Source organism: Elephas maximus, chromosome 4 (assembly GCF_024166365.1).
Source record: "Elephas maximus indicus isolate mEleMax1 chromosome 4, mEleMax1 primary haplotype, whole genome shotgun sequence".
Classification (NCBI taxonomy): Eukaryota; Metazoa; Chordata; class Mammalia; order Proboscidea; family Elephantidae; genus Elephas; species Elephas maximus.
In genome coordinates this window covers 6,854,395-6,877,386 of record NC_064822.1, presented here as the reverse complement: position 1 = coordinate 6,877,386, position 22,992 = coordinate 6,854,395, and the positions used below count along the sequence as shown (strand labels likewise).

At 40.5% G+C, this 22,992-nt stretch overlaps 1 protein-coding gene across 9 annotated transcripts in view; it reads left to right on the top strand.

Annotated features, from left to right (window-relative positions):
• Positions 1-22,992, top strand: part of NRP1 (neuropilin 1) — a 188,652-nt gene that overhangs the window by 52,537 nt on the left and 113,123 nt on the right. For all 9 annotated transcript variants that reach the window (XM_049881642.1, XM_049881641.1, XM_049881649.1 and 6 more), the window contains one exon: positions 21,301-21,482. In XM_049881642.1, the coding sequence (XP_049737599.1) occupies positions 21,301-21,482 (182 nt within the window). The remainder of the gene's footprint in view (positions 1-21,300; positions 21,483-22,992) is intronic.

Sequence of the window (22,992 nt, the reverse complement as noted above, 5' to 3'; positions counted from 1 at the left end):
ATAACTGCATTACTGAAAATTGCTTTAATTGGTTGAGTTTTGGCAGTAGTACTGAGGGAAGACCTACCCTCATTCTGAATAGTATTTTTGGGAACATGAGGTTATGGTCTTATTCTGAGAGAGTCGGTCATCTTCTGGCTGATAGGTCCTCCTGAGGGATAAGAATAGCTAGATTTCCTGTACCCCCTAAACCACAGCCTGCTGTGAACTGGTAGTACACAGTTTGGAAAATAGAGCTTTGCCCCGCTTAGTTTTTTGTGCATTTGTCTCATTCCTTCTCCTCGAATTCCAACCTCAGTTGGAAAGGGACAATCAAGCCCTGCAATGGGGACTGCATATATTATCTCATTTAATTCCCCCTTTCCTCCTAATTATCATTCTGTCCACTTTGCACATGAACAACTGAGTTTCACAGACGTTATTTAAGTAACCTGCCAAGGGCACCCAGCTGGTCAGGGGCAAAGAGTGCGAGGAAAGATTGACTCTGGTCACAGTGGAAAGTTGGCAAGAAGTTACAATTTTCTATGAAATAGGGAGGTGAACCAGTTGTAAACGATGTTAATATCTTCCAGATGGCACAGCTTTACTTGGGAACTGAATTTGGAGTAATTAAAGGCATGTGAATTTTCAATAAATGCTGAGCTCTGCAAGTCTGACGTGGGAAAACGCCATCATTCTTGAAGTGCAGTTGTTTTAAGGAAGGCTTACATTCAAAATGTATCTTTGGGGTTCTTTTTTTTTTTAATTAATTTTTATTGTGCTTTAAGTGAAAGTTTACAAATCAGGTCAGTCTCTCATACAAAAATTTACATACACCTTGCTACACACTCCTAATTGCTCTCCCTCTGATGAGATAGAACAGTACTTCCCTTCACTCTCTCTCCTCGTGTCCATTCGGGTAGCTTCTAACCCCCTCTGCCCTCTCATCTCCCCTCCAGACAGGAGACGCCAACATAGTCTCACATGACGGCTTGATCCAAGAACCTCGTTCTTCACCAGTATCATTTTTCCACCCCCTATTCCAGTCCAATCCCTGTCTGAAGAGTTTGGTTTAGGAATGGTTCCTGCCCTGGGCTAACAGAAGGTATGGGGCCCATTGGCCTCCAGGGTCTCTCCAGTCCCAGTCTGACCATTAAGTCTGGTCTTTTTCACAAGAATTTGGGGTCTGCATCCCGCTGCTCTCCTGCTCCCTTAGGGTTTCTCTGTTGAGATCCTTGTCAGGGCAGTCATCAGGTTGTGGCCAGGTACCATCTAGCTCTTCTGGTCTCAGGCTGATGTAGTCTCTGGTTTATGTGGCCCTTTCTGTCTCTTAGGCTCATAATTATTTTGTGTCTTTGGTGTTCTTCATTCTTACTTGTTCCAGGTGGGTTGAGACCAATTGATGCATCTTAGATGGCCGCTTGCCAGCGTTTAAGACCCCAGATGCCACTCTCCAAAGTGGGATGCAGAATGTTTTCTTAACAGATTTTATTATGCCAATAGACTTAGATGTCCCCTGAAACCATGGTCCTCAAATCCCCGCCCCTGCTACACTGGCCTTTGAAGTGTTCAGTTTATTAAGGAAACTTCTTTGTTTTTGGTTTAATCCATTTGTGTTGACCTCTCCTGTATCGTGTATTGTCTTTCCCTTCACCTAAAATGAAACTTTTCTACTTTCTAATTATTGAGTACCATTCTCCCTGCCTCCCTCCCTCCCCCCTCTCGTAACCATGGAAAAGTATCTTCTTCTCTGCTTAAAATGTTTCTCCAGTTCTTATAATAGTGGTCTTATGCAATATTTGTCCTTTTGCAACTGACCAATTTCACTCAGCATAATGTCTTCCAGATTTCTCCATGTTATGAAATGTTTCATGGATTCAATATTGTTCTTTACTGATGCTTAGTATTCTATTGTTTTTTTTTAGTATTCCGTTGCGTGAATATACCATAGTTTATTTATCCATTCATCTGTTGATGGGCACCTTGGTTGCTTCCACCTTTTTGCTATTGTAAACAGTACTGCAATGAACATGGGTGTGCATACATCTGTTCGTGTAAAGGCCCTTCTTTCTCTAGGATATATTCCAAGGAGTAGGATTGCTGGATCATATGGTAGATCTATTTCTAGCTTTTTAAGGAAGCTCCAAATAGATTTCCAGAGTGGTTGTACCATTTTACGTTCCCACCAGCAGTGTATAAGTGTTCCGGTCTCTCCACAACCTCTCCAACATTGATTATTTTCTGTTTTTTTGATTAATGTCAGCCTTGTTGGAGTGAGATGGAATCTCATTGCAGTTTTGATTTGCATTTCTCTAATGGTTAATGATCGAGAGCATTTTCTCCTGTATCTGTTACCTGCCTTCTTCTTTAGTGAAGTACCTATTCATATCCTTTGCCCATTTTTTAATTGGGTTATTTGTCTTTTTGTGGTTGAGTTTTAGCAGAATCATGTAGATTTTAGAAATCACGCGCTGGTCGGAAATGTCATAGCTGAAAACTTTTTCCCAGACTGTAGGTAGTCATTTTACTCTTTTCGTGAAGTCGTTGGATGAGCACAGGTGTTTGATTTTTAGGAGCTCCCAATTACCTGGTTTCTTTCTGGCATTTTTAGTAATGTTTTGTATTCTGTTTTTGCAATGTATTAGGGCTCCTACCTAACATTGTCCCTATTGTTTCTTCCATGATCTTTACCGTTTTAGACTTTATATGTAGGTCTTTGATCCATTTTGAGTTCGTTTTTGTGCATGGCGTGAGGTATGGGTCTTGTTTCATTTTTTTTTTTTTTGCAGACGGATATCCAGTTATGCCAGCACCCTTAGTTTAAAAGACTGTCTTTTCCCCATTTAACTGACACTGGGCCTTTGTCAAATATCAGCTGCTCATATGTGGATGGATTTATATCCGGATTCTCAGTTCTGTTCCATTGGTCTATGTGCCTGTTGTTGTACCAGTACCAGGCTGTTTCGACTACTATGGCAGTATAATAGTTTCTAAAATCAGGTAGAGTGAGGACTCCCACTTTGTTCTTCTTTTTCAGTGATGCTTCGCTTATCCAGGGCCTCTTTCCCTTCCATATGAAGTAGGTGATTTGTTTCTCCATCTCATTAAAAAATGTCATTGGAATTTGGATCGGAATTGCATTGTATGTATAGATGGCTCTTGGTAGAACAGACATTTTTACAATTTTAAGTCTTCCTATCCACGAGCAAGGTATGTTTTTCCACTCATGTAGGTCTCTTTTGGTTTCTTGCAGAAGTGTAGTTTTCTTTGTATATGTCTTTTACATCTCTGGTTAGATTTATTCCAAAGAATTTTATCTTCTTGGGGGCCACTGTAAACGGTATTGATTTGGTGATTTCCTCTTCCATGTTCTTATTGTTGGTGTAAGGAATCCAACCGATTTTTGTATATTTATCTTGTATTGTAATACTCTGCTGAACTCTTCTATTAGTTTCAGTAGTTTTTTTGAGGATTCTTTAGGGTTTTCTGTGTATAAGATCATGTCATCTGCAAATAGAGATGCTTTTTCTTCTTCCTTGCCAATTTGGATGTCCTTTATTTCTCTATCTAGCCTAATTGCTCTGGCTAGGACCTCCAGCACAATGTAGAATAAGAGTGGTGATAAGGGGCATTCTTGTCTGGTTCCGGTTCTCCAGGGGAATGCTTTCAGAATCTCTCCATTAAAGATGATGTTGGCTGTTGGCTTTGTATAAATGCCCTTTATTATGTTGAGGAATTTTCCTTCTATTCCTATTTTGGTGAGAGTTTTTATCATGAATGGGTGTTGGACTTTCGTCAAATGCCTTTTCTGCATCAATTGATAAAATCATGTGGTTACTGTCTTTTGTTTTATTTATATGGTGGATTACAATAATTGTTTTTCTAATGTTGAACCATCCCTGCATACCTGGTATAAATCCCACTTGGTTATGGTGAATTATTTTTTTTGATATGTTGTTGGATTCTATCGGCTAGAATTTTGTTGAGGATTTTTCCATCTACATTCATGAAGGATATAGGTCTGTAATTTTCTTTTTTTTGTGGTGTGTTTACCTGGTTTTAGTATCAGGGATATGCTGGCTTCATAGAATGAGTTAGGGAGTATTCCATCCTTTTCTATGCTTTGAATTACCTTTAGTAGTAATGGGTGTTACCTCTTCTTTGAAAGTTTGGTAGAACTCTACAGTGAAGCCGTCAGGGCCAGGGCTTTTTTTTGTTGGGAGTTTTTTGATTACCTTTTCAATCTCTTTTTTTTTTTGTTATGGGTTTATTTACTTGTTCTACTTCTGTTTGTATTAGTTTGGGTAGGTAGTGTGTTTCTAGGAATTCATCCTTTTCTTCTAGGTTTTCAAATTTGTTAGAGTACAATTATTCTTAGTAATCTGATATGATTCTTTTAATTTCAGTTGGGTCTGTTGTGATTTGGCCCATCTCACTTCTTATTCAGGTTATTTGTTTCCTTTCCTGTATTTCTTTATTCAGTCTGGCCAAAGGCTTATCAATGTTGTTAATTTTTTCAAAGAAGCAGCTTTTGGTCTTGTTAACTCTTTCAATTGTTTTTCTGTTCTCTAATTCATTTAAATTCTGCTCTAATTTTTATTATTTGTTTTCTTCTGGTGCCTGACAGTTTCTTTCGTTTCTCTCTTTCTATTTGTTCAAGTTGTAGGGACATTTCTTTGATTTTGGCCCTTTCTTCTTTTTTGTATGTGTGCATTTACTGATAGAAATTGACCTGTGAGCACTGCTTTCGCTGTGTCCCAAAGGTTCTGATAGGAAGTGTTTTCATTCTCACTGGATTCTCTGAGTTTCTTTATTCCATCCTTAATGTCTTCTATAACCCAGTCTTTTTTGAGCAGGGTATTGTTCAGTTTCCAAGTATTTGATTTCTTTTCCCTGGTTTTTCTGTTATTGATTTCTACTTTTATGGCCTTATGGTCTGAGAAGATGCTTTGTAATATTTCAATGTTTTGGATTCTACAAAGGCTTGTTTTATGACCTAACGTGGTCTTTTCTAGAGATGTTACATGTGCACTAGAAAAGAAAGTATACTTTGCAGCTGTTGGGTGGAGTGTTCTGTATATGTCTATGAGGTCAAGTTGGTTGATTGTGGCAATTAGATCTTCCGTGTCTTTATTGAGCTTCTTACTGGATGTCCTGTCCTTCACCGAAAGTGGTGTGTTGAAGTCTCCTACTATAATTGTTGAGGTGTCTATCTCCCTTTTCAGGGCTGTTAGAGTTTTTTTTATGTATCTTGCAGCCCTGTCATTGGGTGCATAAATATTTAATATGGTTATATCTTCCTGGTAAATTGTCCCCTGTAATCATTATATAGTGTCCTTCTTTATCCTTTGTGGTGGATTTAACTTTAAAGTCTATTTTGCCAGAAATTAATATTGGCATTCCTGCTCTTTTTTGCTTGTTGTTTGCTTGATATATTTTTTTCCATCTTTTGAGTTTCAGTTTGTTTGTGTCTCTTATTCTAAGGTGTGTCTCCTGTAGGCAGCAGATAGCTGGATTATGATTTTTTTACCCAGTCTGCAACTCTCTGTTTCTTTATTCGTGCATTTGGTCCATTTACATTCACCGTAATTATAAATAAGTATGAGTTTAGTGCTGTCGTTTTAATGCCTTTTTTGTGTGTTGTTGACAATTTCATTTTTCCACTTACTTTTCTGTGCTGAGAAGTTTTTCTTTGTAAATTGTGTTTTCCTCATTTTCATTGTAGTTGAATTTATTTTTGTTGAGTTGTTATGTTTATCTTGGTTTTCATTTCAAAGTACAGAATTGTTAGCCCTCTTTGTGGTTACCTTAATACTTACCCCTATTTTTCGAAGTAAAAACCTAACTCGTCTTGCCCTATATTGTCTTGATTTCCTCTCCATATGGAAGATCTATGCCTCCTGTATTTAGTCCCTCTTTATTGATTATTGTCATCTTTTACATACTGACGTCAATGATTCCCTGTTTTGAGCACTTTTTTAAATCTTATTTTGTTTTTGTGTTTTCCCTATCTGAGTTGATATCAGGATGTTCTGTTCTGTGTCCTTGTGTTGTGCTGATATCTGATAGTACTGATTTTCTGACCAAAGAATTTCCTTTAGTAATTCTTGTAGCTTTGGTTTGGTTTTTGCAAATTCTCTAAGCTTGTGTTTATCTGTAAATGACTTAATTTCACCTTCATATTTGAGAGAGAGTTTTGCTGGATATATGATTCTTGGCTGGCAAATTTTCTCCTTCAGTGCTCTATATATGTCATCCCATTGCCTTCTTGCCTGCATGGTTTCTGACAAGTAGTCTGAACTTATTCTTGCTGATTCTCGTTTGTGGGTGACTTTTTGTTTATCCCTGGCTGCTTTTAAAAGTTTTTTCTCTTTATCTTTGGTTTTGGCAAGTTTGATGATAATATGTCTTGGTGATTTTCTTTTGGAATCTATCTTGTATGGAGTTCAGTGAGCATCTTGGATAGATATCCTTTCATCTTTCACAATGCCAGGGAAGTTTTCTGCCAATAGATCTTCAAATATTTTCTCTGTATTTTCTGTTATCCCTCCCTGTTCTAGAATTCCAATCATATGCAGGTTATTCTTCTTGATAGAGTTCCACAGGATTCTTAGGTTTTCTTCATTTTTTAAAATTCTTTTAACTGATTTTTCTTCAAATATATTGATGTCAATTGCCTTACTCTCCACCTCCCCAATTCTGCATTCCAATTGCTCGATTCTGCTCCTCTGACTTCTTATTGAGTTGTCTAATTCTGTAATTTTATTGTTAATCATTTGAATTTCTGAATGCTCTCTCTCTATGGATTCTTGAAGCTTATTGAATTTTTCACTGTGTTCTTGAATAATCTTTTTTATTTCTTCCACTGCTTTATCTGTGTGTTCCTTGGCTTTTTCTGTACATTGCCTTATTTCATTTCTGAGGTCATCCCTGATGTCTTGAAGCACTCTATTAGTTTGTTATATTCTACAGCTGGGAATTCCAGGAATGTTTCTTCATTTGGGAAAGATTTTGATTCTTTGATTTGGGGGTTTGTAGAAGCAATCATGGTCTGCTTCTTTATGTGATTTGATATCAACTGCTGTCTCCGGGCCATCTATAAGTTATTGTAATGATTTATTTTATATTTGCTCACTGAGTCTTATCTTCTTGTTTTGTTTTGTTCCTGTACACCCAGATGGGCTACTAGAGTGCGCTAACTTGATTGTTGGAGCCTTTGAATCACTTATGTCCTGTAACCAGATGGTTAGAGCTGTTACCAGGTAAATGAGCCTATGAATCCATTCACTATTCTTGAATAGAATCAGCTCAAGTGTCCTGATGTTCGGTCACCTAGTGTGTGGTGTAGGCTCTCACCTACTATCTCAGAGGAGTAGTGATGATGGTCATATGCACTGGTTTCTGGTAGCGGCAGGGGGTCACACTCCGAGGAGGGCAGGGTGCTGATAGCCTTCCCCCAAGTGCCAGTGAGGCAGGAGCGTCTCTGTTCTCTAGAGTGCTCTGGTGGGTGAGCTCTGCAGCTGTACCTTAGGACCCAATGCTTGTACCTGTAAAGACTAGTAGGCGCCACTATCCTCAGACCCCTTTCACCCGTGGCTAGGTGGTGTGGATGGAGCCTTCGCCCTCAGGTCCTTGCTGTGGGTAGGCGAGAGCTTTGTTTAATAGGTAGAGCAATATCAGACCTCCAGAACCTACCTCTCCACCTCTCAGCTGAAACAATTACAGTCAGACGTCTAACAGAATTGCCTTTGCATTATAATAGCCACCTGGTTACATGTAGGGGTGAAGGCCAAAGTCTGTGAATCTCTTATGCCTGGATTGGAGATGCTTCTTCTCTGATCTTCCAGTTTAGAGTAGTGTGGTAAAATAGACAAAACCACTTATCTTGTGTCGAGAAGGGTGTTTTATCTGAGATTCCAAAGGGGCATGTAGCCTGTGTGTGCTGGCTGAGTCCCCACCGAGATTACCTCAGGGGGATAGGGCTGCTCCTGCTTGCTTTGTCTCAGGAAGCCACCATCAGCCCCACCACACTCACTCCAAAGCCCAATACCAAGGGATTAGGACTGGGAGGCTGCTTCTGCATGGTCTCTCGCTTCCGTCACTCAGGTTGGTTTGTAGCCTGTGTGCGCTGGCTGGGTCCCTATGCTGGTTGCCCCTGGGGGTTAAGGCTGTATCCCCTGCTTGCCTTGTCTCAGGAAGCCACTATCAGCCCTGCTGCACTTGCTCCAAAGCCCAGCACCAAGGGATCAGGGCTGGGTCGCTGCGCACCAGGCTCCGGAACCAGTCGCTGCTTCCATGAGGTCTCTCCTTCCCCTGTCAGCCAGGTCGGTGTGTAGCTTGCGTGCACTGGCTGGGTCCCTGCTGATATTGCCCTAGGGGGTTAGGGCTGCATCTTGTGCTTGCCTTGTCTCAGGAAACCACGATCAGCCCCACCATTCTGGCACCAAAGCCCCACACCGAGGGCTCAGGGCTGCAGCGCGGCACGCCGGGCTCCGGAACTGGTTGCTGCTTCAGCCCATGGTCTCTCGCTCCCCTGTCACTCAGGTCGATTTCTTAGTTCTGTGTTTGATGGTCAAGGTTTGTATACTGTCATGTATGTAATTGATTCACTTGTTTTTTCGAGTCTTTGTTGCAAGAGGGTTCAGCAGAAGCTTCTGCCTAGTCAGCCATCTTGGTCCCACCAAAAAAAGAAAAAAAACTCTCTGGGTTTCTTAATCTGGGTTAAATCATAGAAATATTTTCCCACATTTTTTTTTTTTTTTGTCTTCCATGGCAATAAATCTTAGTTATGAAGAGAAATTCCTCAGAAATGAAAATTTTACACTACAAATATTTTCCATTAAAATTACCTACTTTGACTATTATTTTGCCTCAGATCTTCATTTCTTTCATATTTTATTGTTGAATTAAGCCATTATCACTTTCCTGTCTCTAGACATGTGTGTTGAACAATCTTGGGATTTCTGGTTTTGGCTTTATCAGGAGAGTGGGTTCACTCAAGGACCTGTCTTCCTTTTCACTGTGCACAGCAGCACCCGTGGGCTGAGGCTCCCAAGCTTGCAGCCAGTATTGGTTCAGTTCCCAGTCCTACCCCTCGTCTTGCCCTGGATCCTACTACTCTTTATTCTATCCAGTGATGCAAGTGGATAATCCCTCCTGCTTTCAGTACCTTATCCAAAACCCAGCCCCATCTGTTCCATCAGAGCTTGATCTGTGTGGTAGGCAGAATTGCAAAACACCCCCAAAATCCCCAGCAACTGGTATATACATACTCTTTCACAGTTATTCAGTCAAACACTAATTTGGTGCTGCTATCAAGGGATTTTGAAGATGTAATGAAGGTATCAAATCAGATGTTTACCTGTGTTTTATTGACTCTGAAAGGCATTCGACTGTATGGATCACAACAAATTATGGATAACATTGTGAAGAATGAAATTCCAGAACACTTAATTGTGCTCATGAGGAGCCATGTACCTAGATCAAGGGGCAGTTGTTCCAACAGAACGAGAGGATACTACATGGTTTAAAGTCAGGAAAGGTGTGTGTCAGGGCTGTATCCTTTCACCATACTTATTCAATTAGTATGCTGAGCAAATAATCTGAGAAGCTGGACTATATGAAGAAGAATGGGGCACCAGGGTTGGAGGAAGACTCTTTAACAACCTGCATTATGCAGATGACACAATCTTGCTTGCTGAGAGTGAAGGGAACTTGAAGCTGTTACTGATGAAGATCAAAGACCACAGCCTTCAGTATGGATTACACCTCAGCATAAAGAAAACAAAATCCTCACAACTTGACCAGTAAGCAACATCATGACAAATGGAGAAAAGGATTTCATTTAACTTGGATCCATAATCAACACCCATGGAAGCAACAGTCAAGAAATCAAAAGACGCATTGCGTTGGGCAAATTTGCTGCAAAAGACCTCTTTAAAGTATTAAAAAGCAAAGATGTCACCCTGAAGACTAAGGTACATCTGACCCAAACCATGATGTTTTCAATCGCCTCCTAAGCATGCAAGAGTTGGACAGTGAATAAGGAAGACCAAAGTAGAGTTGACGCCTTTGAATTGTGCTGGCGAAGAATATTGAATATACCATGGACTGCCAAAAGAATGAACAAATCTGTCTTGGAAGAAGTTCAACCATAATGCTCCTTAGAAGCAAAGATGGTGAGACTAAGTCTCACATACTTTGGACATGTTATCAGGAAGGATCAGTCCCTGGAGAAGGACATCATACTTGGTAAAGTGGAGGGTCGGCAAAAAAGAGGAAGACCCTCAATGAGATGGACTGACACAGTGGCTGCAACAATGGACTCAATCATAACAATGATTGTGAGGATGGCAGAGGATCGAGCAGTGTTTCATTCTGTTGTACATAGGGTTGCTATGAGTCAGAACCAACTAGATGGCACCTAACAACAACCAAATCAGTTGGCGTCAAGAAAAGGAGCTGATTCTGGGTGACCCTGACTGATCAGGTGAGCCTTAAAAGAGAATAAGCTTGTCCTGAATAGATTTGAAGTGTGAAGATAGTTCAGTGTGAGGAGATTCACAGTTGCTGGCTTTGAAGACAGAGGGGGCCATGTGGCAAAGAATGGAGATGGCCTCTAGGATCTGAAAGCAGCCCCCAGCTGACAAGGAAACAGGAACTGCAGTCCTATGACTGCAAGAAGCTGAATTCTTCCACAACCATGAGTTTCAATGAGGATTCCAAGCTCAAGATGAGAAGGCAGCTGAGCTGACACTTTGATTTTGGCCTTTTGATACCCTGCCATGCCATGCCTGACTTCTGATCTATAGACCTGTGAGATGATACATTTGTGCCATTTCAAGCCAATAAGTTTGTGGTAATTTGTTACGCAGCAATAGGAAACTAACAGTGTATTACCTACCCCAAGTTTATTTTCTCAATTTCTCTCCTTCTTAGTTGGTCCTGACCAGGCATGACCCATTGCAGCCCTCAAATTCCCTAACGCAATCAGTCATTACCTTTTGTATTGCTATAATGAAAGCCATTCCGTAGCTCTTTTAATTTTATTCCAGTAAAAGCTTCTTCTTCTTTACTAGATTTCTTCATTTCTGTAATGCCTTATTTCCTGGGACTGTAAACTCTCTAATTCTCTCATACCTGACTTGTTATCGAAGCTATTAATCATCATTTTCCTACAACTGCAATAAAATTATTGATCTTCATTATTATGACACTGAGGCACTACGAAAGCTTAAAGATTGTTTAGTGGATGAGATTAGTTCTGTGAGTTTTGCTGTACACTGATTATTTGAGAATTGGTCATCTGAGTATGATATATATGGGAACCTTGACAGCACTAGTCAGAAGGACACACATCATGGGAAAGGTGTTAGGATTTCCTGGAGGGGAATTACCTGGAAGCGTGTGGACAAGTACAAGTGTAGCACCATGTGGGTTTTTGAGGAGGACAATGATATAACAAAAGACTTTTTTTTTGCAAAACATTTTTTTTTTGGCTCCAGGAGAGGTTAGGTGTTGGGGTCCCACTTACAGTCAGTGGAGTCTGTTGCAGGAGAGATGGTTTGGTCTAAATATACCCAGCAGCCCCCTGAGCACAGTTGCCCTGATCCCTACAGCACCATGCTCTTCCCAGCTGTGCTGCTTGTGGCCCAGCCAAGGGGGTAACCCCCACACTGTGAAACTTGTTCTCATCCTGCAGGTGGTAAAACATCGGGCCCCGAGTCTACTCTTTGATGGAAACTGAGTTTGGGTGATAAGACCAGTGAAGGAACTCAATAATGGGGAAATGGAAATGTTCCTAAAATAATGAATGGAGTCACCAGTATGTCACAGGTAGCTCTCCTAGCAGAGATAACGTTGTCTTACGTGCTGATAATGTCAACAGCATATTACTTGGTGCAAACACACATAAACACATTATAAGTGTAGAACTAGGAATGCTATGGATCAGAAGTTAGAACAGGTAAGGAAAACTGAGTTTTAGAGAGTGTCATACATGAAAATGAGACCCAGATCCAAGGCTAAAATGTCCCGTAATTCTGCTTATAATACACAGAGTAAGTTTGTGGTAATTTGTTACACCAAAACAGGAAACTGGAAACGTGGCGTAGTGGTTAAGAGCTACATTTGCTAACCAAAACGTCAGCAGTTCAAATCCACGAGGCGCTCCTTGGAAACTCTATACAGTAGTTCTACTCTGTCCTATAGGGTCGCTATGAGTCGGAATTGACTTGATGGCAACAGGTTTTTTTTTTTTTTAAATAGGAAACTAATAGTGTATTACTACCCCATGTTTATACCTACCTCATGTGTATATTGAGATGTTTCAACAAACGGATGCAGTGCTGGAAGTGCTCATTCATCTATGCCAAGAAATTTGGAAGAGAGCTACCTGGCCAACTGACAGGAAGAGATCCATATTTATGCCTATTCCAAAGAAAAGTGATCCAACAAAATCCAGAAATTATTGAACAATATCATTAATATCACACCCAAGTAAAATTTTGCTGAAGCTCATTCAGAAGTGATTGCAGCAGTACATTCACAGGGACCTGCCAGAAACTCAAGCTGGATTCAGAAGAGGATGTGGAATCAGGGATATCATTGCTGATGTCAGATGGATCCTGGCTAAAAGCAGAGAATACCAGAAAGATGTTTACCTGTGTTTTATTGACTATGATAAGGCATTCAACTGAGTGGATCCTAACAAATTATAGATAACATTGAGAGGAATGGGAATTCCAGAACACTTAATTGTGCTCATGAGGAAACTGTACTTAGACCAAGAGGCAGTCGTTTGAACAGAACAAGGCGAAACTGCATGGTTTAAAGTCAGGAAAGGTATGTGTCAGGGTTTTATCCTTTCACCACACTTATTCGATCTTTACATAGAGTAAATAATCCGAGAAACTGGACTATATGAAGAAGAACGGGCATAAGGATTGGAAGAAGATTCATTAACAACCTGTTATGCAGATGACACTACCTTGCTTGCTGAAAGTGAAGAGGACTTGAAGCACTTACTTATAAAGATCAAAGGCCACATCCTTCAGTATGGATTACACCTTGAAACAAAGACAGCAAAAATCCTCACAGCTGGACCAATGAGCAACATCATGATAAACGGAGGAAAGATTGAAGTTGTCAAGGATTTCATTTTACTTGAATCCACAATCAACAGCCATGGAAGCAGCAGTCAAGAAATCGAAAGACTCATTGTATCGGGCAAATCTGCTGTAAAAGACCACTTTAAAGTGTTGAAAAGCAAAGATGTCATCTTGAAGACTAAGGTGTGCCTGACCCAAGCCATGGTGTTTTCAATCGCTTTATATGCATAAAAAGCTGGACACTGAATAAGGAAGGCTGAAGGAGAATCGACACCTTTGAATTATGGTGTTGGTGAAGAATATTAAATATACCATGGACTGCCAAAAGAACAAACAAATCTGTCTTGGAAGAGGTACAGCCAGAATGCTCCTTAAAAACAAGAATGGTGAGACTTCATCTCACATACTTTGAACATGTTATCAGGAGTGATCCCTGGAGAAGGACATCATGCTTGGTAAAGTGGAAGGTCAGCGAAAAAGAGGAAGACCCTTAATGAGATGGATTGACACCGTGGCAGCAACAATGAGCTCAAGCATAACAATGATTGTGAGGATGGCACAGGACCGGGCAGTGTTTCGTTCCATTGTACATATGGCCACTATGAATCGGAACCAACTTGATGGCACCTAACAACAACATTTGTATATAGGGGAAAAAATATACACACACACGTATATGTAGGAAAGACATGTATATAGGAAAACTATTCGACTTCATTTCAATGAAGGAAAAATTTACTTTATCAATTTGGAAACAAACTTTCAAAAGAAATGTGGCAATATAATAAACAAAGCAATATTCTATCAATAAAAATAGCACAGATTATATGATTTTGTACAGTTTTAGAATGGCTTTCTTAGAAAGGTAGCATTTGAACACAGGCTAGGAGTTGGGAGAACAACAGGGAGGTCATACCCCCAGCCACACTGTTCTTCTATTGTAAAAGTCTTTGGCATTCTCTGGCAGTACCTTCAAGCTCAGGCCCTCTACCCTGCTCTGAATCTGGGGTGTTGCCAACTCTATCTTGGAGGAGTGCACCAGGCTGGCTTAAGCCCTGGTAGCGGTCAAGGAGCCCTGTCCTTCCCACTTACTCCTGGTGGGGAGGGGGTGGGCCTGCATGACCCAGGCTCTGCCCTGCCCCAGCCTTTACTGGGGGTGCCTATGTCCAGGCCCAGGGTGCTAACACTGAGGAGAAAGCAAAATTGCAGCCACCATTAGCACCACTCCAGCACCCACTATTGTCTCCTCCCTATTGCGAGGGTGGGCTTAGGTTTATCATGTAGTCCCTGAACACCCAGACTGAGCAGGAGCGCTAGCCCAGCTCTGGCAGACAGTCCATTCAATGGGACACTGTTAATGTCACCGAAATTTATAACTCACATGACCCCCTTGAACCCAAGAGCCTTCTCTCTCACACACATACACACACATGCATGTGCATATGTAGTTGCACACACCAAGATGTTTGTTTATATACCTGTCAGAAGTAGTGCAAATGGCTCACCCCCTTGGCTGCTAACCGAAAGGTTGGAGGTTCAAGTCCACCCAGATGTGCCTTGGAAGAAAGATGTGCAATCTGCTTCTGAAAAATCAGCCACTGAAAACCCTGTGGAGCACAGTTCTACCCTAACACACATGGGGTCACCATGAGTCAAAGTCAACTCAATGGCAACTAGTTTTTGTTTGTTGGTTTGAAAAGCACAGTTAAGTCAGTTAAGTATTTGTTGATGTGACAATTTCCTATCAACAATAACCAATAGGAAAAGTGCATTACCCGTAGCTAATGGCTAATTCTAAAACAATAAGACCATATCCATGGCCAAACCCCTCCAAAATGCTAAAGGGAGTAACCAGGGCAGATATTGGAAGCAAGTTATACACAAAAGTAGGCAGTGTTAAGAGGTTGCAAATTCCTTCATACATGTGCATGCGTGTGTGTGTGTGTGCACATATGTGATGGTTAAGATTGTGTGTCAACTTGGCTGGGACATGATGCTCAGTGTTTTGGCAATTGTATAGTGTTGTGATCACATTCCTATATAAATTTCATATGTGATCACCCCCATGATGGAATCTGCTGAGTGGTACCAGCGTGGGTGGTGCCTGTGGCAACTCATTGATCCCTCGGCCTTCATCTCTCTGCCTTCCGCCCACCTACTTCCTTCCTGCTCACCTTGCAAAGGTTGTTGGCTTATTTTGGATCCATCAGCTATCTCTTGTCTGACCTCTGGTTCTTGGGACTTGAGCTAGGAGCTTACCTGTCCATCTTGGGATTCGCAGATCTTCACAGCCTGTAAGCAAGAGTCCTGCTCCCTGACCTGCCTCTCTTGGGTTTGCCAGTCCCTGCAGCTAAGTGATTCAGGAGAGACCTTGTGGTCTTGCCTGCCGACCTTGGGGAGTCCTTGACTGTCACAACCTGTGAGCAGGATCCCTGATCTCCAACCTGCTCACCTTGGGTTCACCAGCTTCTGCAGCTCCGTGAATCAGGAAAGGACTGTATCCTGATCCAAGGACTTGGGATGTTCCAACCCCTCCAATCGCGTGAGCAGTTTCCTTAATCTCTCTTTATACATTTATATGCATTATTGGTTTCGCTTCTCTAGAGAACCCAGCCTAAGACAGTGTGTGTGTGTGTGTCTTACCCAGCAATGCTTCCCTAGCTTCCTCTTGATTATAACACCTGCTATCTGCCTTTCTAGGATCACTGTAAAGACTAAACTAGATGATACATGTGAGTGCGTTTTGTCATACGGAAATTACTATACAAATGTAAAGTATTATTGCCAGCCTTTCAGAAAGTATGAGACTAAATCTAATTCAGTTTAACTTTGTGATACTAAAAAAAAAAAAAAATTCACACAGAGTCTCATTGATCCACTGGTTTTAAAAAAAAGCAAAGCCTTTGATTTACTTCCAAATAAAACACTATAAAAGATAGTGCTTTCTGACCAAGAAATATAAAATTGTGAGCTAGGCAAGCAGGTATTGATTTGCTACTTTATATACGGATTAGTTAATGCTTTTCAAAACAACATTTACATGATTGTAAAGGAACTCTTGTACATTGTGAAAATTTTGAAAAATGTGGACATGATTAAGGAACTAACCTCACTCTCCAGAGATAACTACTGTTAACAGCTTGGTGTATTTCCTTCCAGCTCTTTTTCTGCCTATGATATGATTTAAGAGTATATTATATATGGAGGTTATGTCCTGAATTTTCACTTGTTATATCATAAGCCTTTTCTGTGTTATAAACAAAACTTTTGTTGAACATATTTCATGGCTGAATAATATTCTGTGATATGAAGGTACCTAATCTCCTTCATCATTCCTTCTTATTTCCTTCCCTATTTCTGTTTTTCTTCTCTCCATTAATACAACTAGGGCTTCAGACCATAGGTATTTGACTTTATTCCAGATTATTTCCTTAGAATAACCAAACCAAACCAAACCCATTACTGTCGAGTTGATTCTGACTCATAGCAGCTCTATAGGACAGAGCAGAACTGCCCCACAGGGTTTCCAAGGAGCAGCTGGTGGATTCGAACTGCCGACCTTTTGGATAGCAGATGAATGCTTAGCCACTGCACCACCAGGGCTCCTTCCTAGATCCATAAAATGCAATTACTAAATAAGAGGCTATGAACATTGGAAGGGTTTTCATACATCATAGTTAGAATATTATAACAGGCCAGAACTGTTTGGGGGTAAATCTCATGTAAATCTCTCAGAATCGCAAATGCAGACAAATTTGGCCCCTCCTAGCTCCATCATTGTATGTTTTTATTTCCAAATCCTCTCTCTAATACACTGGACAAAAAAAAAAAAAACTCTTCTCTCGTGGGGGATTGCAAGGTACTCCTTGGACAGCCGCAGAGTGATCGTTTGCAGGTTGCTCAGTTGGGATAGCGATTAATGCCTTGTGCAAAGTAAACCAAAGAGCCAAGTAAACGCATTTCTACAGATGAAAATTATGCTAGCCAATGTAATTTCTCACTCTAGTTTACGACGTCAGGTATCAAATTTCTCCGTTATTAATGCATTTATGCACGTGGGGGTAGATCCTCTTGGAAGGAGATTAAAAAGACACTACCTCCTAGAATCCCTCTTCCTAATAATGCGAGAACGTCCAGAGCCTTGAGGGGCTGGCGCAGTAGCTCACTGTATCAGACAACACCCTGCAGAGAATTAACTTCCCTCCCATTAATGGGTTCCACCATACAGAGTCAGGGGTCATCTGCACTCATAAGAGAAAACCCGACTTAAGTAGAGTATGCCATCTGTCTATTCAGCACGGTCACCTATAAGGCAGCTGAAACCTCCCTGGAGTGACTGAATACATTGCTCATTTTCCCATCACTTTTTCCCCTACTTGGCCATTTTCCTAAACCCATAATTCAAACTTTCCAAAAGGGAAAAAAAAAAACTGGATAATCCTTTCAAGAATTTTTAGAAGAAGCCTTTATTCTTTTATCACTCTTATGGGAAACCTAACTCATGATTACTATTCAGATTCAAAATGGCTTCACCACCCACGTATACCTTATGTAGACTGAGAGTGGAGGAATACATTAGCAAGACATATTGTGGTATTAAAAGATATGGCCATCTAGCTTAAAGAGCTTGGGTTCTAAAGCCAGGGACACAAGTGAAAAGACCCACACAAACCTGTTAATTGCTGTCGCTTTGATTCCAACTCATAGCGATCTTACAGGACAGAGTAGAACTGCCCCATAGGGTTTCTGAGGCTGTAAATCTTTACAGAAGCAGACTGCCACATCTTTCTCCCAAGGTGCTGCTAGTTGGTTCAAACCACAGACCTTCTGGCTAGCAGCCGAGCACTTAACCACTGTGCTACCAGGGTTCCTTCACAAGCTAAAATTGAAATGGTTGGAGAATGCCTTTTAATTGCAAAAGGCTTAGGTAGCCATCTTTGCATTGTTGTTGTTGTTAGCTGCCCACGAGTTGCCAGTTACTTACAGTGACCTTAGGTACAACAGAACAAGACACTGCCTGTCCTGCATTATCCTTACAATTGCAGCATGTTTGAGTCTATCTTTGGGGCTTCTGTGCCAATCCATCTTGCTGAGGATGTCCCTTGCCCTCCCCATTCCTGCTCTTCACCAAACAGGATGTCCTTCTCTAGCGATTGATGCCTCCTGATGGTTCCTTAACTGGAACCTGTATTTGTGCTGTGAGCAAGGAAAAGGAAGCAGCCCTGGTTCCAGGCTGCATAGAAGGGTGCTACTCTTTGGATTCAGACATCTCCTTGTCACCTGAAACATCCTCTTTACAGAGCAGGGTGGTGGCTTTCAAGCCACAGGGCTCCCAACCGAGGAGTCACCTTTCTGACCCCCCCTCTAGCTTCCATGAAATTGCTTCCTGGGACACAATTCCCGCTTCTCCTCTAACAGCTGGAGCACGTGGTTCAGAACGAGAGTCAAACAAGTGTCTGCATTCTCACCTTTGCACGGCTGTGCCGTCGCTGCTAGGGGACTCGTGACATTCCTAGAAATGTGGTGTCTGCCACACTGGCAGCAGTCGCAGAGCAATGTGCAGCCGGCTGAGGGACCAAAATTTGCAAACTCAGTATCCTGGGCCTCAGGCCAAGGCAGGCTGGGAGCGTTGCTGTGGTGACACATTGTGTCTCTGGAGAGGGATGTTGGCACACCAGCTGCATTCCTGGCACCAGGTTTGCCAGTGAGAAACTTATGGAGTGGAACTGGTATCAACTCCAGGGGGAGTCACAAGCTGCTGTCTTAACTTCTTTGGCGTGGCTACCCTTTTCAACTTGGGCACGTACACCCTCCTGAATGTTTACAAGAACTGCTTGCTATTTGTGGTACTCTTTGGGATCCTGATGGATGAGCCTTTGAAAGGAAGTGCTAAAGTGATACCAGAATTCCAGTTTACAAATGTAAGCTCCTGCATCCCCTGAATAATTCAATCTTCTAAAATTGGCACTTAAAGATGCAATGACTTATCTTTTGCTGGGAAGGGATTCTAATCCCTCTCCCCCTTTTAAGAATAGCTCTCGCTCTTGCCAAGAGGAGAGCCTAGTGTTTACTATTGAAGGATATGTGAATTAAAATACTAACTTCTTTCCCGGTTGCAATTCACTGGCACTCCATTGGCTGAGTTCTGGAATACCTGGGAGAAAGGCCTCCTGGCTGGAATGCCCTCCCTTCCTCAGAAATGCCTGACCCACCTCTCTTATTTGTAATTGGAAGGCAGGATGCGCTTGAATTTGACCACTTAGTATTCAGACCATGTCAGGATCCAAATGAAAAGCCTATATGGCAACGCTAGATGCACAGTAGCCAGGCCAAACACAGCCAACAGTTCAAATCACAGCTAAATTATATGAAAGCATGGGGCAAAACATGCAGACCTGTCCTGTCAAAGAAGCAGTTTAGATAAAAGCAATTAGTCCATAAATGCCAACTTCTGAGGCTTTCATGAATACAGCGATGGTGTTCTTTTCAGCTGCTCCCAGTTGAATGTAAAAGACTAGTTAGGATTTTGAACAAAATGCATTCTTCATCCACCTCTTCCTTCTCCACTTCTATTTCTCCTCCTCCTTCTTTTAACATGCAAAGCATCTCCCAAAGTATTGAGAAATGCACAATTCCTTTGTGTATTTCCATCGTTTTGAAAAGGGGACAGCGATGCTAGCAGGCCAAGCGATTATTACTGGAAACATCAGATGCAGCTGAGGAAATGCGGTTAATACAATAATTCACATATGTGAATGCTTAGTTCCATCAACGTCAGCTTTATTTTCTTCTTGGTATACACAAAGCTGGCACACAGTTTTAACTGATGAGGTAATGTCATTTTTAATTTAAAGAGCCTTAAGCTCTCCACTTTAACTAGTGATATCATCTTAGCAGTTGTCTCAGGAGACCTCTGTGTAGACATAAGTAATGTGTCCTGGACAGTTTGAAAAGGGATTGTTAAAGATGACATTGGTCATCACGAAGACATCCCCCACTTTGATCTCTTTTGAATTGCCAGATACGGTTTATGTTACTGCCATATTTTAGCCATTCCCAAAATTAATATATCCCAGGACTTTGGGACCAAGCTGAACAGAGAAATAACATGAAGGTTTAAAATGAAATGCATTGTGATGTTTTCATGTCAGTTCTAGAAGAAAAATGGAAGACAAATTAGCTTATCTGGCTCCTAGGTGACTTGGTAAATAAAAAGAGAGGAAAGAGCAAGATTCTGTAGAACACTGAACAAACCGAGGCCTCCCTGTTTTCCTGGGGGACGCTGGTTTATCAGTGATGGTTTTCCAGGTTTTAGGGACAAATGAGGTCGGGACATACCTGTTATTTCAGTACAATCTTTAGAGTAATATTTTATTGTTGCTTCTTTATTGTATGCCTCATTAGCATATCATTATTAAGCCTGATTTTATATATATATATATATATACATATCTCACATCACTTGGTGATTTCCAGTGTGTAACTTCATTTTCAAACAATGATATTCCTATAAAGATTCAGGCTGGTCGATATAAATGAAGTTACTTTCCATTTTTAAATAAACTCTTTTCTTCGGAGAAATTGTGCTCTATGATCCAAGTGTAGGTTGTGGGAAGATGATCCGTGTTTTAACCATGGGATGTGGATACTGCGAGAGTTTTTTCTAAGAAGTCTGGAGTTGGGTGCAATTGAGTTAAATAGTAAAGAATCTGTTTATTATTCTGTGGCCATATGTTTAGAGGGTCGCTCACAGAAATCCAAGTATTGTTCGTGGAGAGCTTCAGCCAAGGGGACATTTTGAATTCATAAAAGAACTTCACAGTTTGAAAAGAATGCATAGCATTATGTATTGACACCCCACCACCATACACAAAGGAACACAATTTAATAATAGAGAGTTGTGCTCATGAGATTTCTCTTTTTCTTGTTAATTGGTTACTTTAACTGACATTGTCTGCAAGTATAATGGACATCATTATTCTTAGTAGTTCTGTGTTGCCAGATGATGTATACAGACATGATGTAGTCCATTTTAATTATTTCATTTTGCTACATTTTTCTTTCCTCTACTTAATGCAGGGGTGAATGCAGATTGCACTTTTTTTTTTTTTTCCTTGACAGACTATGCTGGATAATGCTGGTTTCTAAATTATGGAAATTATGTGGGCATTTCTCAGCAAGCTAATGCTTTCTTACCGTGTTTATACACTAGGTATGACTATGTGGAAGTCATTGATGGAGACAACCCAAACGGACGCTTATGGGGAAAGTTCTGTGGAAAGATAGCTCCTTCTCCTGTAGTGTCGTTGGGGCCGTTTCTTTTTATCAGATTTGTCTCTGACTATGAGACCCATGGCGCAGGATTTTCCATACGTTATGAAATTTTCAAGAGAGGTAAGTAAATAACTTATAATAGACCAAGTATGACTAAATGTTCATTGACACTGTTTGATTTTATGAAAGACAAAGTGAAAAGAAAGACTGAGAGTAATGATTTTATCTTCTCACAAATATATATATATATATATATATTTCCATTACAAACATGTTGGAAAACACTTTGAAACAGTTACCCATTGTATAGACGTGTGTTTAAAATTGGAAAACATATTTCAAGAATCAAATTGTATCAATTTGATGTGTTGACCAGTGTTGTATAAAGAATGTACTTGATAAAATTATTTTTAAAGCAGTTATTTTTATCTTTCTTCTCAAAAATTAGTTTTCAATATTCTTGAAATGATTTCTCTTCTTAAAAATGCATCAGTTCCCCTTCTTACCTTAAAGCTATGCACACCCTCTTCCCTTTATTTTATTACAACATTCAAGACTGGAAGTTCCGAGGGAAAGCCAAGAAGCCTCCCAGTTTTAGAGTTTCTAAAACTATTAAGGGAAGAAGAGGCTTTCTATTAAGAGGGGCTGGATGGGGGATAAAGCCTCTTGGAGGAAAAGAGATAATAATGCTTTAAATGACACTCCCATCAGGAATAAAAAATCAGCCACCCCTTTCAATACAGTCACTTTGTAATCTTCTGTTACAACGTCTTTGTGGTATATATTGGGATGGGCTAGAATCTAATGAGTCATAGCTTCCCGGCTTTGAGGGATTAAATACACATAAAAAAAAAAAATCAACCAATAAATAAATGATGTAGCTTTATCTGGATGTCACCGTTTCCAGCAACAGCCAGTAAAATCCTTTCATGTGTTAAATTCAGCCTTTCAATTATTTACATTTTTAAGATGACATTAATGTGTGGGCCACTGATCCAGGGACAGAGGATCAAGATTTGAATGTATGGTCCTTGAATATAGGAGAAAAGGCTTTTTTTTTTTAAAGTAGAAAAAAATCTAGCCATGCCAATTACAAAAGCCTAACCTCCCTGGGTCAGCAATATCTGAATAACAAAAAGAAAAGCCATAAGGAGTTTCTGGGAACACTGGTACAACTTCTTTAAATTTGGCCCTACCCATATGATTATAAATATGAATAAATGGAGAGAACTTTCTTCAAAAATGTATCTAAAACACATACTTGGAACACGTTTAGTATAAAGACCAGTATACATATGACATCACTATGTATAGATGATAACATATGTACATGTTTTCTTGTGTTGAAAGCTGATTGACTTGTTATATGAATAATATACATGTACGTATGTAAGTGTACATCTACATTCTTTTGCTTACCTGCATATGGCACTATCAAAGAAAAAAGCTGTCAGAAAAGAAACCAAGAATAGCCTTTCATTTTCAGTGTTTCCAAAGATCTGAAAAGGGTTGAAAGAGAAAAGAGATCTGTTGCTAAGCCAGTGAGAATTCTCCATGTTCCTTCCAAATGAACTCAGCTCTTACATTTCTGTTAGTCTAAAAAGTACCAGAGTCTCTGTCCTGGTCCCCA